Raw genomic sequence first — 19,714 nt, forward strand, 5'->3', positions numbered from 1 at the left:
GAGGTATTGCAGAATTTGTCTATATGACCATCTAAAGAATTATATCATATTATAGACAGTAATATGAAAGTGATTTATCTTTATTGTTGGACACATAAAAGTTATATGAAATTATGAATAGTTTTGCTCTTCATCTTGGATATTTTCAACAAGGGGAGTCACACCAACAAAATATTTTTATAGTGGTTCCAAAAAAGTAAATTATGAACTTGAGAAATGTTTTGTCATTTACTAAATTAGCTTGTAAAATCATTAAGAGTAATTTATTTATTAAACTGCTTGAGACAGTCACATTATAGGACAGTTTTGAGATTTGGCTCAAGCCAAAACTGTAAAATAAAAATAATAGCAGGATTTATAACAAGTGGTCCATTGGAAAACAAAGTTAACCATTTAAATTTTAAACGATGACATTAATTATATTCCAATTATTTTCTTTTTTTTCATGTGTGACATGCAGTGATAATGCAACGTCACGTCAACAACCCATTTTTTTCCACTTATTTATTAAATGCATTGCTTTCTCTGATGTGAACAGCAGGAGAATCGCTGTTCTGCAGTGATGTAGAGTGTGTGTGTGTGTGTGTGTGTGTGTGTGTGTGTGTGTGTGTGTGTGTGTGTGTGTGTGTGTGTGTGTGTGTGTGTGTGTGCGTGTGCGTGTGTGTGTGTCCTGAGCAGCGCGGGTGTGGCGGCAGGTTCCTCCCACCTGTTGTGCTGCGGTGATGAGAGCTGCTCCTCCTGGGAGACACGCAAGACACACACTGTACTCCTGACAACAACAGCCTCTCAAATAATTACTGGAAATATCGTTTTAATCAGCGCCACATAAAGAGACATTTCTAACATTGTACAATGACTGCGAATCATGTGCGAAAGCGTCGAAAAGGAGGGTCAACGGAAAGTTAACGGTAAGAAATTCTGTTTGTATCGTTAGGCCTTTATGTAACGATACTGTTTTCATTCATGAGTCAGCTTCCGTCGCGTACTCACGATTTTTTACCGTGTTCTGTGATACTCTGTTTTAGATGATTTGATAATTAACGACAGCTTCCATCCCTTGGAAGATGCAGCTCCAAACTGGAGTTGTTATAAACTGATTATTGATCCGGGTTTGACCAGCGGAAGTCAGAAAGTGTACCGATATGATGGACAGCACTTCAGCGAACCCGTGAGTACATCTGAGTTCAAGGACATTAATGATATTTTGCTAATATTCATATTATGTAATGTCATTTTTAGTTATTAGACTGAATGAGCTAAAAATAAAAAAACTGATGAAAATGAACCATATGGTTTTTACAACCAAAAAAAAAAACATGGATATCAACTAATTCTTTATAGTTTTGCTACACTACCATGTAACTTACTGCACAAAAGAAAAAAAGTTACCGTATATTAAGGGTATGTTTAACAGTCTGCCAAACAATATTTTTACTAGGTTTTTACTTTAATATAACCATGGTTCATTTTCATTATGGAGTTAAGTTGTATTCTGAATTGTACAAATAAAACCTTAACTGTTGTCTGTTAGCATCCTGAATGTTTTCCGGTGGATGTTGTACGAGATCCAAGAATTACTCGTTTTTGGGCAAAATTTAAAAACGCAGATCTTCCAGTCCCCAAACTCAAGGTTAGTACTGGTTATAACATAAATTAAATTTACAACAAATAATAGTTTGCTTTTTAAATACATCTTATAAAACATAACATTCATTCATTTTCATTTCGACTTAGTCCCATTATTAATCTGGGGTTGCCACAGCAGAATGAACCACCAACTTATCCAGCATATTTTTTACAATGCGGATGCCCTTCCAGCTGCAACTCATGACTGGGAAACATCCATTCACACACATACACTATGGACAATTTAGCTTACCCAATTCACCTATTGCACATGTCTTTGGACTGTGGGGGAAACCGGAGCACCCAGAGGGAAACCCACACTAACACGGAGAACATGCAAACTTTACACAGAAACGCCAACTGAGCCAGCCGAGGCTCAAACCAGTGACCTTCTTGCTTTGAGGCGATTGTGCTACCCACTACGCCACTGTGCAGCCAATACATAGCACAAATTTAAATATTAACAAATTATGTTATTTTTTTATTTACAGGTTCACTTAAAAAATAAAATGTGTTAAATATAATTGTTTTATTAATTTAGTTTTTAAACATTTACTATTTATTATTACAATATAATCTGGTACACCCTATATACATATACTGAAGTGTTACAAATATTTTTAGAAACATTGTTGCGATATAAATTTAGCAGCATTGTGTTTGGGATCAAAAGTACAGCTTGCACAACATTTGATTATTCATTCTGCAAATTGTTATTATATTTTATTCCATAGCCCTCTGAGATGCCAAACAAGTAATTTAACAACATTCAGAGTTCAAGTTTATAATTTTATTTATAAGTTGTTTTCATCTGTATCAGAAGTACAAAATAATGTCAATATCCTTCTTTTTTTAGGTTGATGAGTATTATGTCGGAGCACCTAAGGAGTTGACATTTGCAAGACTTAATGACAACATCAGAGATGGATTCCTATCTGAAATGTGTAAATGCTTTGGAGAGATTCAAGATTTGAAAGTTTTTTATAATCCAAAGAACAAGAAACATTTAGGACTAGCAAAGGTTGTTTTTGAATCTGTAAAAGCAGCAAATAATGCAGTAAAAAATCTCCACAAAACTTCTGTGATGGGAAACAACATTCATGTGGAGCTTGACCCTAAAGGTAAATACATTTCCACTTCCTATGAAAATCCGGCAAATAAAAGCTTTCATCAACATCTCTATGCAATTATTTGCAATTTAAACTTTTACTGTGTTTGCATTCACTGCTTGATTCCTGACTGGTTTTAGGCTTGAAGAGGCATCGATACTTCCAGATGATTGTTAATGGTTTATATACACCTTTTACTCTCCCTGTTGAAGAAGAGGCCTGGGGGCCGCAGTCACCATCTTCCATCACAGACTCCTTAATTGTGAGTCGAAGACCAAATACCAAACATTTTGTGATGTTAATAAATGGTCAAATGGCAGGAACTTGGAATGATTTTAGTTCTGTGAAGACCATTTTGTGTCAGCTAAATTAGCTCCTATTTTATAGAAGAGTAGGAACTACAGGGGTGTAATATATAAAAAAATATACAAAACACTGGCAAGCTGTTTTAAGTCTAACAAGACATTCACATATAGAAAGTTGAAGTTAATGTTGGGATCTTTTCTCAGCATGATGATATGTACATTTAGTTCTCGGGGAACTAGGGGCTAGTTCCTATAATTAAGTTCTTGTAAACACCCAGTGCAAAAGCCCCTAATCTCACCTAAAATCAGGACTATATATATATATATATATATATAGATGTACACAACATCATGTGTATAACATCATACCGGACATGCGAGAATTAGAGATCCACACAAAGAATGCAGGTTGTTATAAAGTCTTTTCTGTTTTTTTCAGGAGTGTGAATCACTAAAGAAGCTCACATATACATTGTCCTCCTCATCCTCAATATGTAATGGCTCCCCTTCTTTGGATTGTTCTACTCCTTTATCTATGGATACCGCCTACTCCAGCATGCATCAGGACACTCCCAGTAGCTTCTGGCAAACACCTCAATACCAAGACACTCCTCGCACCCCTTCTGTGACCCACAGTAGACCAGGCACACCATCTCAGTGTGAGAGGACTCCAAATGAATCTACACTGATAAACACTGGCCCCATTGTCCCTTTTATTCAACAATCCACCCTGAACATCTCACATTTTCAGCCTGGTCAACCAGCTATAAATAAACCTAGCACTATTCAACATGCTGTGCAAAACTTTTGGATGCTAAGTGGGACTCCCTCTCATAACGGCATCTTCTCAAATAGGCAGAGAACCCCAGGTGGCAATTCTCATCCTAGTAATCATGTACGGGGAGGACATCGAGTCAGACCTCTCGAAAGCAAGTACCAAAATGCATACAACCGGAGGCCACAACACCGCCACTATATACACAGACCTGTGTATCGGAGAGGTCACTACCACCGTGCACTTGCTACAAATCAAGTCACTTTGAACAGATTTCAGGAAACTCCAACCACACCTTTATATTCAGATAAGCTCACAGGCCGAAATTTTACCGACTCAATCAAGGGCCTCTGTGTTAATCACATATCTGTTGTTGAAGATCCACTATCTCTTCCTTACTCAGAGAAACTGCCTGAGAAGACTAATAATCACATTCATCCTGATATAGAGAAAAATGTGTATGCTTCGGAAAATACTTTAACTCAAACTGCTTCACCGGTACCTAGCAAGACAACTTACGATGTGAACCAAAATCATTATCCATCACAAGCCCAGTCTTCTCACTCATATGTCCCAAAACTGTGCTCTTCTCCTGAAACAACTGAAGATATTTCAGAGCCCACAGTTGAGTGTCCTTTTCCTGAATTTCCTGCTCCAGAGTCAAAACCTGACAGTCTGGACACTCGCATCCAGATGCTTTTAAGTGCTGGTAGTCCAGTTCTGCCTCTTCTGAACCAAGACAGTTCAGACTCAGAGTCTACTGAAGAGAATGATCATCATCAGCGCTCGTCCAGAGCCCCCAGCCCCACTCAGTCACTGACCACTGGTGTTTCTTTAAATTATGATGATATATCCTCTGTTGTTAGAGATACTAGTTCCTATCCCAGAGAAAATTTATCTGGAATGGAGGATGTGAATCCCACTGCATTGTATGATGTGGCAGAAGACAAACATGAACTTCCGTCACCAAAGAAGCCCTTATCCAAGATGCCCTCCAGCACCATTGTAAGTAATTGATCCATCCATCCACCCGCTCATTCATCTCATAGCCAATACACCTTTAAAATTTTAAAATTGACACTTAACAATGTGTCAATAAATTAAGTTAATAATTTACTTACAGTAAACTCATGCTGTTCCAAATTTGAAAGGTATTAGTCATCTTTGGAACACAAAAAAGTTTAAATTCTTGTATATTCAGGATATTTTTATATATTGTTTCCATTTGTGAGTAAAATTACCATTTAAGGTTACTGTCAAGCTAGGTAATTTCTTGTACCTTAGTTAAAATTTCTATGAATTTCTTTGAATTTCAGCTTACTTTAAATTCTACTGAACATTCTAATTCAGTTGCATCTTCTTTGCTTCTTCAGATAAAAGTTTTGAGTAAATTTGGGATTTAAATTTGGGATTTGGGATCAGACTGTCTCATAAAAAAATTCTGAAAAGTGTACAACCCTTCTGAGTACTTAGTACATTTACAGGGTTTGAATTATATGTATACATTAAGACTCCTTTACATTAAGGTTACTTTTATATAATAGAGCATTTACACATTCACATCAGTACCAAACTCTTTTCTAGGTCAATCCAAATGAAGATCAAGATACTTCAGACCAGCCGTCTAGTATACCAGTGATCTGCACCAACAGGAGCACTTCAACACCTCCTATGTCTGAAATACCCCCACCTCCAATGCCATCTGTTCACTACCCCTTTTTACCTGGGTACTCTCTGCCTACATCTTCTTGCTCATTGTATCCTCCTTCAATCATCAAGCAAGTCTGCAGGCGATCAAACTGGCCGACTAGTTTGGCGCCTCTTCCTATTCCAACTAGAATAACACAAGGGCAAACCTCATTGTCACCCTCTTTCCTCCCTCAGTCCTTCAGCTTTATGACTCATCGTCCACCTTACCCTTCTCCTGGATGTTCATCTACTATGTTGAGGTACAGGCCACCCTGGCCTCCTCCTCCCCCCATTCCCAGGTTTGACCCTTCAGTGCCCCCACCAGGGTACGTCCCCATAAAAGAGTCACCACATAAGGCCACAGTTGATGGAGTTCTGGCTGTAGTTGCTTCTGAACTGCGGGCCATCGTGAAGAAAGACATACATCGCAGGATGATTGAGATTATGGCCTTCAAAGCATTTGATCAGTGGTGGGATGACAAAGAACAGGCAGCCAAGGTGGGATTTGTTACTTATTTTAGATGTAATGTTGAACTAAATGATGTGATTTAAATATTACTTTCCTTAAAGTATTAGTTTACCTAAAAGTTCAAATTCTGTTATTTTTTACTCATCCTCATGTTGTTCCAATCCCCTGAGATTTTTGTTCATCTTCTGAAGGCAAATTAAAATATAGCAAATGAAATCAGAAAGATATCTGACTGTACATAGAAAGAAAAGGTCATAGGACCTGACATTACATGCGACTTGATAGGTTCAAACTGTAATTATACAGTATGATTACTTATAGAACACACTGCATCGTATTGCCCATAGTAAATTAACATCCTGACGACTTGACGAGTGACATTGGCAAACAAAGTGTTCACAAAAAAGTGTTTTTGGAGCTTTGTATGATTACCCTGAGTAATGTTTTGACAATGTTTTTGGTTCTTTTTCTGGAGTTTGAATGTCTCAGGACACTTACAGAATAGGGAGGATGAGGGAGCTCTCAGATTTCATCTAAGGGTGCTATCACATTTAGACATTTGTTCCGGAACCTGTCTCGTTTGCCCAGTTAGCGTGGTTTGTTTGGCATATGTGAATCCAGCAATCATGCTCGAATTCACAACAAATCAATTGCATCAAAACAATCTCCGGAGCGGAGCGATTGTAGTGAGAAAGAAAAACAATCCTCTGAACTAACGAACCAGGCTATATCACAGTGTATTATTAATATGTAATTGCCATATATATATTCCTGAAGTTAACACCTGATAACTTTTCCATATTTTAATCTTATTATATTTTGTATTTGCCCTGTTGTTTTGTTCATTTCTGCACTGACACCCCGGAAAGAAAGATCAACATAGATCTGCTTCATTGTCTGACTGCAGTCTTGGTTTATCTTATATTTCTCTCTATAATTTAAGCATATAATGCATAATTTAAGCCAACGTTTTTTTATAGATAGATAATAGATATATTTTTACAAAACTTGACAACTGAAATAAGCTATATATGAGAAAGTCTGACCTTTTATTTGGTGAGGATGTGGGTGTCAAAATTAAAGTGCACCTTTTGGCTTATCTTATTGCTTATCATCATAAATAAAAATAAAAATGTATGACAGATGAGCGGAGGAACCAATGACCAGTGTGAGGAAAGTTTACTTTCACATGACTTGTTTAAAGTATTTTGGTCCGACCAGGAACAAAAATAAACATTGTAACAATTTTAATCTCTGTATCAGAACAAAACAAACTATCTACAGGTGTGAAAGCACCCTTAAATATCTTATTGTGTGCTCTGAAGATGAACAAAGTCTCAGGAGAGTGAAATGACACGAGAGTGGCTAATTAACAATGTAATTCAATTTTTTTGGGTGAACTAACTCTTTAAATCATGTTTTGCACCTCCAGGTATCTGCCCCAGCTGTTAAATCGGTGGGAAATAAAGACATTAAACTCAGAGTGATGGAGCAGAGCCTGAGATTAGGGACTGCTGGGGGTGAAGGCTGTATACTGGACTCAGGAAAAATAAAGAGTCTACATGGTGCCATTAAATTGCCATCGTTTAAGGTACAAACATGATACTTTTTATGTACTTATTTATTTTACAGTATGTACATTTATATAAACATTATTCAATGTCCTGTCTGAATTGCCCTGCAACTTTTATAATTAAATAGCTTTGAAATACTTGATTTTCTCTTACAAATAAATAATTACTTTTTCCATATAGTTTAACATTAGGCTATGTGTTATGATCGTGGGATCCACTGTTTGATCAAGAAAAAAATGTATTCAAAATGTATAAAATATGCTTTTTTTCATGATAATGAATGGTGATTTCTAATTTTTTTGTCTTTATGCTTGGTTAAAGAGGAAGGGTCCATCAGGTCAGGGCTCCACAGATGTTAAAAGGATATGTCCTTCTCCTGGTCCTGAACACTCTGAAGATGAAGGTTAGCTTGGCATTGACTTTTTAATATATTTAAAAAATATATATATATATATTATTTGTATAGTGGCACAGTGGGTAGCACGATTGCCTCACAACAAGAAGGTCGCTTTCCCCACAAATCCAAAGACATGCACTATAGGTGAATTGGGTAGGCTAAATTGTCCATAGTGTATGTGTGTGAATGGGTGTGTATAAATGTTTCCCAGTGATGGGTTGCAGCTGGAAGGGCATCCGCTAAGTAAAACATGTGCTGGATAAGTTGCCGGTTCATTGCGCTGTGGCGATCCCAGATTCATAAAGGGACTAAGCCAAAAAGAAATTTAATTAATATTATTTGCATTTGTTTTAAATAAAGGATAGAGAAAGAAAAAGAGAAAGACAAACACATAAGAGCAAACCCAATTAGTTGTCATATATTAGTGTTTACCACTAAATTGACCAGGTTTGTATAAAATAAACAGAATGTGGGATCATAAGGAACAACTTTATTCAGTATTGGGTTAAACCTACACAGTTTTACTGGTTTAATATATTACTGGTTTAATTTACTGGTTTAATATATTACTGCTTTAATATATGTCCACATTTAAGCTTTTAAGCCAACAGCCTATGCCTCTTTCATTTGGCTTTAGTGATGCTCAAGTGTGGAAACAATATCAGTTTGAATTATTTTAGAAATTATTAGGAAACAGGCTTTTACAGGTTTGCAATATCATTAACAAAGCAACTGTATGAAGTAGATTGTATACACTGACAAAATATTCCCAACATTTATTTCATGAAGAGTCAGAGCAGCAAACAGCCCCAGATTGTGTTGATGAAACTACAGTCTTAAATGCCAGTGAAGACACCATGGTCAAACGAAGGCATTCCAGGCCTTTAGCCTTAGATAGTGAAGAGGAGGATGATGAAGAGAATTCAGAGAAGGCGGAGGATCCAAAACCAGAACAAGTTCATGCATGTGATCGGGTATTGTTTCAATAAAATAAAAGATTTGTTCATAATATAAAATTAGATAATGTTGTACTGATAGGCACAGTTTGATGATGTCTTGTTTTTTGCAGGTTGACATTAAAAAAGTTACTAAAGACCAGACGAGTGATCCCTGTGTTATCGTTGATGATGAAGATACAGATACTGGTATTCATCATTTCTGTTCATTGTTACATAAAATTATTGCCATTATTTACATTTAATATATTAAAAAAATTAATTTATATTATAATATATTAAATTTGTCTTTCTTTATGAGCATAAGACTTTTCTTTCATAAACAAAAAATACAGACTCCATACTTTTGTACGGCACAGTATAAATATAAACAAAAACGTCCTCAAATATGCACTTATTCAACAATTATACTGTAGTTTAATAAAATATCTGTTTTTATACATTTGGTCTTACAACTTCATTATATTTCTCTTTTTATCCCTCAGAAACTCTCAGCCATTCAAATTCATCTGCTTCTAAAAGCCAAGGATACGACTCTTTAGCCTCTCCCAGAAGTGCCTCTCACTACTCAGCTTGTTCTCCGTCTGTTATCGACTCCCCAGTTTCCTCTAGACCTGTCTTTGTCTCCTCAGATGACAGAAGCGACGAGTCCTCATCTGTGTCTTCTGCTGAGGATGATCAGTCAGATGGTCAAAGTTCTCCTGAAACTCCTCGTGAGGACAGAAGGGTAGTAGAGACTATATGGATTTCTTCAGATGAGGATGATGATGAAAACCAAGAGACTCTTCACACTCCTGTTTTCTTACCTTCACCGCACTCGGAAGAAGATCTCCAACCCCCTGTGACCCCATCAGCTCCAGATTCAATCGAAAGTGATGTAGACAATGACTTTTTTGGTTAGTTCATTGATTTTTTTTTTTATCAATGATAATGATGTTTTGATATTAAGCCTAAATCAGCCTCCATGTGTCCAAAATAAAAACAAAACCATAAATAATATTTTTTTCCACTAGAGGCCACTGAATGGACAAGATGTACTGGGTTCATCACTGAAAATCCTGTCATCGTTTATTCATGTCATTTCAAACATACCACAAATATTTTCATATTTGGAACACAAATTTCTATTTAGATTTATGTTTATAAGTCTTTATATTTTTTGTCATATTTGTAGGATTTTTTTCAAAACTCTTTTTTTTCAAGCTGTTTGATACGACAAAATATTTAGGCATCATAATTTAGGATGAATACATTTTTAATGGAAGGACACAGATTTCATATTTAATTGAAAATATCTCTATTTGTTTTAAGGTTTGACAAAAGATTTATGGGTTTGTAAAGATGTGATGGTAAGTAAATGGTTAAGGCAAACAGAGGTCATTTTGAAAAGAGCTAATCATTTAATGAACCTTTTATACCTTCACCACCTAAAATCCTGTAATATGCAGACCAATAATACAGATTTTACTATTTAAAATGGATCTACATGTTTCATTTATTGTGTTTTTGAGAATTAATATCTTTTTTTCATAGTTATCTTTAAGTTGTAGCAATCAGCTGTTAAAATAAATAATAATAATAATAAATCTTCATCTTCATGGTTTAATCATCATTGTTAAACAATATGATATGTGGTTCTGCTTCAGATTTGGATCCAGCTCAAATGGAAGACCCAGAGGAAGAACTGAGTGTACGAGTGTATATGCAGGGACTAAAACTGCCTGAGCCTCTCAGATACACCTTACAGGACCCTGTGAAACACTGTTTGACAAACAAACTGAAGCTTCCAGACCCTGTGATATTCTTCTCAGATCAGGAATCAGAGCTGCCAAGCCCACCTTCTCCTACATACAGAGGATTATCAGGTGCGGGTGTTATTTTTTTTTTTTTACCTGAGTAATCACTCTTTTCAAATATGTCCTAGTTTCAGATCCCTCAAAATAAACTTTCTGTAGTTATAAATAATTTTTTTAAGATAATTGTTTTTTTTTTTTTACAATTTTGTTTTCAACATATAACCAGAGTTTTTTGCAATAATTCTTTTTATTTTTTTTCCTTTTGTCAAACACTAAAGATATTTTGAAAAAAGTAAGAAACATGTAACCATTGACATTCATAGTAGGAAAAACAAATACTATGGAAGTCAGTGCTTTTGCAGGTTTCCAAATCTTTTTCAAAATCTCTTTTTTTGTGTTCAATAGAAGAAAAAAAACTCAAACATGTTTGGAACAAGTAAAGTGTGAGTAAATTTTGTGAGACAAAAGTCCTATAAAAGATTGAACAAAATTGCTCTTAATCTTAAATCTATATAAAAATGTGATTTTCATAAGGTCTTCATTCCTGTAATTACTTTTTATTTTATTAAGTTATATACTTATATACAAAGAGTGGTGTGAAAAACTGAAATTGAACATTTATGTGATTATAATGTTGTTGAGACAGTCATTAGGTATAATCTGGAAATATTTATACTTTTTTAGCATTATAAAAATTTTTTTTTGAGCTTTAATAACAATTTTTAAAAAGACTTCTTCATTTAAACAGCACTCTTATATTATGGTAATATGTGCATTTCCATTAGCCATTTTAACTTTGGGGACTTTTTAGAGTTAACAAGAAGCTTATGATGCTGTTTCATAAAGCTGTTCTTGAAAGATATGGTATCACAGTGTGGTATCAGTATCTGTACAGTGTAAATCTACGTTGATGCATCACTTAAACACATGATGGAAAATTGTTTGGCATGATGAATATTTTAATCCTCAAGTTTTATATGAGAATTGTGTCCTCCATCAGGTGGAAAGGATTCTAAATGATCTAACTCATTTTTTATTTGTTTCCACAATATGAATCTGGTATGTATGAGATACAGAGTCACAAAGTGTAAGTTGAACCGATATAAGAAATTCTTGGTACCAGTTTCAGTGGGTTTACTTAACAAAAGTTGATCTTAATTAGCATTATAATTATTGTAACTACTTTATTTTGTATTGTTTTTATTGTTTGTTTTTATGGAATGTCTGCAGCAATATGGTGATGTCCATAACAAACTTCCTGTCAGGGACAATAAACTTTTACTAACTATCTCACTAACTAACTAACTAACTATAACTATATTTCTCAGTTAAATGTTCTTTTTATGTCATATTGTAATCTTTACATAAAAAAAATTTACCCAATTTGGCTTAGGCGATTAATCGAAAAGTAATAGAAATCGACATTCATAACCTATAATCGATCAAATTTTTCCATGTCAATTTTTTCAATTAATTTCCCTACCGTGTGTGGAGTCACGTGACCCCGCTTCGTTAACACCTTGTATACGCTTGTATACCTGCGCACCACTTTAAAAAATGTTACTACATGCCAGAGATGCCTTGAGACAGCATTTATTCTATTATGATGTTCAATAAATAATCATAGATTGTTGTGCTTTTCCTTGAATTATTTTAAAATCAAGTAATGCGCCCTTCACTCAGAAATCAATCACTTGTAATATGTGAGCATATTTAATGTACAAAGCTTGTCAGTGAACTATGAGGCCAAAAAATTAAATAATCGTTCATTAATTGGACTAGAGGTAAAATATTTAATTAATCGAGATTTGAATTTAGGCCAAATCGCCCAGCCCTACATTATAGCATAAACAAATAGACCTATACATACAGTAGACCAACATGTGCATAATTGGCATATCAGATCAATCAAATCAAACTGAATATCATATCTTCAACTAATTGTTAGTTGCATCATGTATCTTTGTGCTTTCAGATGATTTGGAGACCCAGTACACTACAGACTCAGAGGACCAGAGAGTCATCATGGAAGCGCTGGAGGATCCCGTGCACCTCAGACCCATCACACCCACTGGATTCTTGTCCGACAGTGACCCTGACATAGAGATGGGACGGAAATTTTCTCCTCCGGCCATCGAGGAGGTAGATCTGCCACACACTCCTGGTAGATGTCTGGAACTAGAGGATGATGAAAATAACATTCTACCACCAGGTCCACCGACACCACTACCACCTCCTCCATCTCCTACAGGCATAAAAGAACTTCCATCCTCACCCCTTTACTACGGTATTCCTCTCCTGTCATCATATCCTGGATATGAGGAAATCCCAAAAACACCAGGCAGAGTCAATGATCCAGGTTTTGTTTTTCACTCTGAAAGAATAACACCACCACAAGAGCCTTCACGAACACTGGAAAGCCCCTGCAATCCCTTTCTGTCTTCTTTTGCTGACAGCGGGATTCCAAGGACCCCAGGGAGAGACATGTCTCTGTCTCCACCTGTGCTAAACCACAGAGAAAGACATGTTCAACACAGAGAGCTGTTGAAATATGGACAGCGTCATCGTAACAGTGATTTTGCACAGTCAGACGTACAAACAAACAATTTTAGTAAAAATAATAGTCACACACCTCGTTCAGACACGGCACGCTTGAAAAGGCGACGAGAGCGTCTTAAAAAAAGACAACGAATGATTGAATTACAACGGTCAAGACGATGCACTGATCTAAATACTCATTCATCTTTACAAGTGAGTAGTGCGACAACAAAACCTACAAATCAAAGTTTGGAGCCTTTGGACAGAGTCTCAAACATCAGGACAGAAGAATCAAACAATAGTCAGCAGATTGAGACTCAAAGGCTTTCAGAGTCGTCCTATGTGAGGAGAGATTCCTCATTGACTCCTCATCTTATCTTCACTCCACGCTCTAAGAGAAGAGAGAAGTTGGTCCTTCATGCTGTGTGGACTAAAGGAGTGAATGAAGAGGAGATCCGGCACCTGAAGGCCTCCTATGAGAGGCTTGTGGTGGAGGATAACGAATATGATTGGTTGAGACGAACTCGCTGGATCCCACATCCTCATATCCTTAAAAGCATAATACATGCCATAGTGAAAGTATTTAAATGTGTGATTTTTTTGTTTTTTATTTTGTATATTTTTTATGTTTTATGAATGTACATTACTCTTTTATTTGTTTCTTGACTCTGGTGCACCAACCAGCACTTCTGACGACAGGCCGAGAAGATGGTTGGATGGGGTCAGGAATCATTTGACAGGTTGTGCACGCAGTGAGGGTTATTACTTCATCAGCAAGAGGGAAAAGCTGCAGTATCTCTGTAATGAGCGCACTGTTTCAGAAGAGTTTACTGCAGATTCTCAGGTGAGAAACTTGTTTATTTCAGTAACTATATTAAAATTTGCTGTACATTTCAGTTTAGTTTTAGTTTTTTCATTAATGGTTTTGTTTGTTTTATGGTGCTTTCACACCTAGACTTTTGCTTCGGAACCTGTCTTGTTTGCCCAGTTGGCGCGGTTCGTTTGGCATTTGTGAATCCACCATCGCTCTCGGATCCGCGCCAAAACAATTGCTCCAAAATCACTTGAATGAGGTGGTCTCGGCTCGATTAAAACAAACTCTGGAGCAGATTGATTGTAGTGAGAAAGCGATACGATCCGAGCCCGGTTATATCACAGTGTTTTATGGATATGTAATAGGCATACGGCTATATGAAGAGAGAATTATGAGCAGGGCGGAAGGTCATTCAACAAAAATTCCAGGTTTCCCGGAAGTTTCAGGAGTCTCACGCAAATGCACAGAGACTCCCGGATCCCTGCAAACAAGTGATAATCTCCGGGAAATCCCGCGCCTCCCTGCCGGTCCTCAAATACGTCGCGCACCCTTCTCACTCCTCCCCACTGCATCCGTCCTCGCTCTTCAGACACGTTGCGCGCACCTTGTAAAACACCACCAAACCACCACCTCCTCCTGACAGCTGAGCTGCACTCTGCAAAATAAACCATGTAACTCTGACCAATTAGAGGAGAGTTTACTCATACATGATTTGTTTTAGCTCTTTTGGTCCGTTTAGAAACTTTGATGTGTGAAAGCGAAACGCAACAAGAGCAAAGAGCAACAATTTAACAGTTTCTGTTTCAGAACAAATGAATCGATTCACTGGTGTGAAAGCACCCTTAGTTTATGTTGTGAACTCATTTCTATGCTTTGTCTATAGTTAGTTTCTGTTTTAGTTTTAGTATGTCTAGTTTTACAGAGTTGACAGAACATGTCCAGTGTGGACCAAAGCAAAGTTCATGGTTTGCATAGTTTACATTAAATGCAAACGTCTTAGCAATAAAATAAAATAATTGTTTGAACAAACACTAAATCCAAAACAATATACATACAACGAATAAAAGTTAAGAATTTAGACAAACCTCTTTATATTAATAATCTTACTGTATACTTATTTCACTACTGAAAGTCATTTACAGTAATTATGTTCTGATCAATGCAGGGAAAGAGTGTTTCAGCACAGGTTTCACATTCATCCAGATCAGGCTCTGAACTCAGAGCAGAACAGCGCCGCCTGTTGTCCTCATTCAGCTGTGACAGTGACCTCCTGAAATTCAACCAGCTCAAGGTGAGACCAGCAGTCTTAAAATATGGAGAATCTAAAAACATCAAAAGCTTTGTTCTTGAATATCAAGATTCTACTACAGTACAGTTTGCCCTACTCGTTTTTTTGGTACAAGGAGCATACATGTTTAATTAAATATATGTTGTCCACTTTACAGTTCCGCAAAAAGAGGCTCCGTTTTGGCAAGAGTCGTATTCATGACTGGGGGCTTTTTGCGGAGGAGCCCATTGCTGCAGATGAAATGATAATTGAATATGTGGGCCAGAGTATTCGGCAGGTGAGATATAAAGCTGTACTCCAAAGAACTCTAATGCTGGGTTCACACCAAATGCAATGAGATCACGAAGAGAAACCACGAAATGCATCACTAGCTCTAGTTTAATCACAGGAAGTTTTTACTGAGTTTTCCGATGGGCGACGCAGTGGTGCAGTGGTAGCACGTTCGCCTCACAACAAGAAGGTTGCTGGTTAGAACCTCGGCTGGGTCAGTTGGTTTTTCTGTGTGGAGTTTTCCTCTGGGGTGCTCCGGTTTCCCCGGAAATCCAAAGACATGGTACAGGTGAATTGGGTATGCTAAAATTGACCTTAGTGTATGAGTGTGTGATTTGGACACTTGAAACTACACCTCTGAAGCTGTAGTTAGAACAGATAGTTCCTTTCTGTGTTCTATTCCCAGTTATCTTCTTAGAAAGCAAATTAAAGTATTTTTACAGTTTAATTTTAGTAATCTTCATATTGACAATTGCGCACCCTTCGTAGTGCACTTTGAAAACAACAATGTCATTTCGAACACAGCTGTGGCTCATGATGACGGAATTTATGTTACGTCTTTAAAGCTTGTGAAAACAAAAATAGATAGCATACGTTAATGCTTTTAATTTATAGTAGGTTATTTAATAAGAAATGTATCTGTACTGTATGTGACATGGGCCTGTTGGTTAGAACTTTTCTGCAGTGGTTTGCATGTCAAATTTTAAAGTAGAATTCAATTTTTTTTTTTAAAGCGTATATATATATATCCTACTTAATAATAATAATAATATTTCTTATATACATATTTATCGTTAATATTATTATTAAAGTATGATTTTTTTCATTTCCTAATAAATAATAAATATAAAATTTAATTTTTTAATAAATAGCCTCATTGTTTAATTACTTTTATGATTTATGTATGATATTAGAATACGTGTTAGCTTTTGTAAGTGGTTTTATGTTTTACAATAGAATATATAATGTTCTCAATAATATCTGTAAAGGAAACATAAGCCCTATCTGTGCCATTTACATACATTTCAATTAATATGGAAAGCGAGTGCATGTTTTTATCAAAACTAATATTGGAATTTTATTTTAAATGCGTGTCTGTGTAAAACAAAATAATTTGCACAAAGAAATGATGGGGTTCTCTAAAGAAGTAGTTACTCCACCCCGTTTAGAGCATCATTATGGGCATTTTACATTATAACTAATGTGGTTCAAATGATGGATCTGCGACAAAAAAACGCACCCCAGAGCAACAAATATTTTTTCCTATATTGGTGTGTTTGCATCAACTTAGTATGTAATCTACTTTGGTGTGAAGTGAGCCCAGCATAACTTGAGACTTTAGCACACTACAGAAAATAGTTTCAACTCGCTAAGCAAGTTGCATTTGCATAGCAACATCTAAACAATCATGCAGAATATCCTAACAACACCCTAGCAACCACTTTATATAAAAAATATATATAAAGTTGCTGTTTATTTTTTTAGTTGTTTTTGAAAATGTGCCTATAATTGAAGATATGCAAGCAAAAAAAGTTAAAGTAATATCATAAAAGAGAGACTGCGAATGTGATTGAGGAAAAATAAATATTTATATATCTCAGAACAACACTACAGAGCTTTATACCTGAATTTACTGGTTTTGGTGTCATGTTTATTTAATCATAAAAAGCCTATACCACCAAAGGTACTATAACAAATATACACTGTAATTATTGTAATCTATAAAAGTACCCCGAAATATTGTGATTTTGTTTTGTTAATATCGCACACCCAATTGCCTCATCCTAACATCCATTCAAAAACCTTAGCAACTACATGATAGCCTCCCAAATACACTTTCATCTGAACAAAAACACTTTACAATTACCCAGAGCATCACCATTTGGTATTGTTATCATGATTTCTTAAATTCTGTCTGTAGGTAATAGCAGACATGCGTGAAAGGCGTTATGAAACTGAAGGCATTGGAAGCAGCTATCTTTTCCGGGTGGACCACGACACCATCATTGATGCAACCAAGTGTGGTAATCTGGCAAGATTCATCAACCACAGTTGCAATGTATGACCAGAAATATTTTAGTCATTGTCAGAAAATCAAACAATTGTTTCATTTTCTTGTTTGGCTATTTGATTTCCTTTTTTAAACTTACTGTTTTATTCATGTGCTTTTCCTTCTGTAGCCAAACTGCTATGCCAAAGTCATCACTGTAGAGGCTCAGAAGAAGATTGTCATCTACTCACGACAACCTATCACTGTAAATGAAGAGATCACTTACGATTACAAATTTCCTATTGAGGATGAGAAAATCCCCTGTCTGTGTGCTGCGGAGAACTGTAGAGGAACCCTCAACTAGACAAGAGCTCATCTAACACATTCAAAGTATTAGCAGTAAACATGAACCTGTTTTTAAGCACAACATTTTGTTCAGGTAAAGTATTGAAACATTTACTTTAACCCTGAACACTACACAAAGGAAAACACAATTTAGAACTGGTAAAACATCATTTAAAATTAAAACATAGAATCCTTCTTTAGATTAATACACTACCTGACAAAAGTCGTCGATCTCAGTTGTAAGAGAAACAAATATTAACCTGACTTCTAGTTGATCATTTGGAAAAATGGCAGAAAGTAGATTTTTCAGAGGAAACGTGTTAAACTGCATCCCGATCATCACAAATACTGCAGAAGACCTATTGGAACCTGCATGAACCCAAGATTCTCACAGAAATCAGTCAAGTTTGATGAAGGAAAAATCATGGTTTGAGGTTACATTCAGTATGGCGGCGTACAAGAGATCTCCATCTCTTGAGTGGATGACAACATTAACAGCCTGAGGTATCAAGACATTTGTGATGCCCATTACAAACCACAGGAGAGGGCAAATTCTTCAGCAGGATAGCACTCCTTCTTATACTTCAGCCTCTATATCAAAGTTCCTCAAAGCAAAGAAGGACAAAGTGCTCCAGGATTGGCCAGCCCAGTCCCCAGATATGACCATTATTGAGCATGTATGGGGTAAGATGAAAGAGGAGGCATTGAAGATGAGAGTCCTGGAAGATTACTTTCTTTGCCATTCCAGATGACTTTATTAATTAGTTATTTGAGTCATTGCAGAGATGTATGGATGCAGTCCTCCAAGCTCATGGGAGTCATACACAATATTAATTTTTTTCCACTGCACCATGATTTTATATTCTATACTTAACATTATTAGTCAGACCTTACTGTCCTAATTAAATAATTATAAATCAAGGCATGATCATATTTTATTTAGGTAAAATAAGTGTAATCTAGGGGCTTTTGCCTTTCATATAAGCCACTACTGATACCATATGATCAACTAAGTCAAGTTATTATTTGTTGTTCCTTAAGCTTGGATAGGCAACAAGACATTTGTCAGGTAATGTACAGTTCATTAGGCTGCGTTTTTAAGGAATTCTTTTAGAGTGTTCATAAGGCATAACATTCCTGGTCAATGTCAAAAGATCAGGTTTTATTTTCTGGTTGATTGCATTTGAAAAATGTTCAAGAATTTCAGGTCATATTTATTTCAGTGGTTACATGTGGTTTTCATATCATGTTGCTTAATTTCATGAGTTTTATTGTGAAATATAAATGAAAATAAAAATATATGTATTTTTCCAAATTTGTTTTGAATTTCTGCTCACTTTAATACTTACTTTACTGCAAAAGAAACTACCTGGCTACATATTTATATATCTTCCATTTGGTTTAAAACTGTATACTCTAAGACACAGTTCAATATGTCACATTTTCATGATGCATTATTTTGTTTTGTGCTTCATGTCAAGGGTAATGTAATGTAATGTAATGTGTATTTATATAGCGCATTTATTGTGTATGGCCATAAACCCCAAAGCACTTTACAATCATGAGGGGGGTCTCTCCACACCACCACCAGTGTGCAGCATCCACTTGGATGATGCGACGGCTGCCACAGGACAACGGCGCCAGTGCGCTCACCACACACCAGCTATTGGTGGAGAGGAGAGACAGTGATCGAGCCAATTCAGTGGAAGGGGATGATTGGGAGGCCATGATCGTAAGGGCCGATAGAGGGACTTTGGCCAGGACACCGGGGTT

General features: G+C 36.2%; 1 protein-coding gene across 1 annotated transcript; it reads left to right on the forward strand.

Annotated features, from left to right (window-relative positions):
* The first annotated feature begins 518 nt into the window (after positions 1 to 518).
* Positions 519 to 19,256, forward strand: setd1bb (SET domain containing 1B, histone lysine methyltransferase b). Its single transcript, XM_087264891.1, has 19 exons — positions 519 to 908; positions 1,026 to 1,168; positions 1,532 to 1,630; positions 2,483 to 2,747; positions 2,876 to 2,997; positions 3,480 to 4,820; positions 5,400 to 6,002; positions 7,406 to 7,564; positions 7,869 to 7,950; positions 8,734 to 8,918; positions 9,014 to 9,089; positions 9,386 to 9,796; positions 10,547 to 10,765; positions 12,672 to 13,778; positions 13,912 to 14,078; positions 15,214 to 15,339; positions 15,494 to 15,613; positions 17,528 to 17,665; positions 17,787 to 19,256. Exons 1-19 carry the CDS (start codon positions 866 to 868, stop codon positions 17,958 to 17,960), a joined length of 5,580 nt encoding a protein of 1,859 aa, XP_087121017.1. The 5' UTR covers positions 519 to 865; the 3' UTR covers positions 17,961 to 19,256.
* Positions 19,257 to 19,714: the final 458 nt, after the last annotated feature.

The sequence above is a fragment of the Danio rerio genome, chromosome 8 (assembly GCF_052040795.2).
Source record: "Danio rerio strain M-AB ecotype USA chromosome 8, GRCz13ab, whole genome shotgun sequence".
NCBI classification, from domain to species: domain Eukaryota; kingdom Metazoa; phylum Chordata; class Actinopteri; order Cypriniformes; family Danionidae; genus Danio; species Danio rerio.

Excerpts from the sequence above, each read along its gene's own strand:
- setd1bb (XM_087264891.1), top strand. The coding sequence starts at position 866 with ATGTGCGAAAGCGTCGAAAAGGAGGGTCAACGGAAAGTTAACG. Across the intron at positions 9,797-10,546 it reads TGTAGACAATGACTTTTTTG|ATTTGGATCCAGCTCAAATG; the intron begins GTTAGTTCATTG and ends GTTCTGCTTCAG. Across the intron at positions 13,779-13,911 it reads TCGCTGGATCCCACATCCTC|CAACCAGCACTTCTGACGAC; the intron begins ATATCCTTAAAA and ends ACTCTGGTGCAC.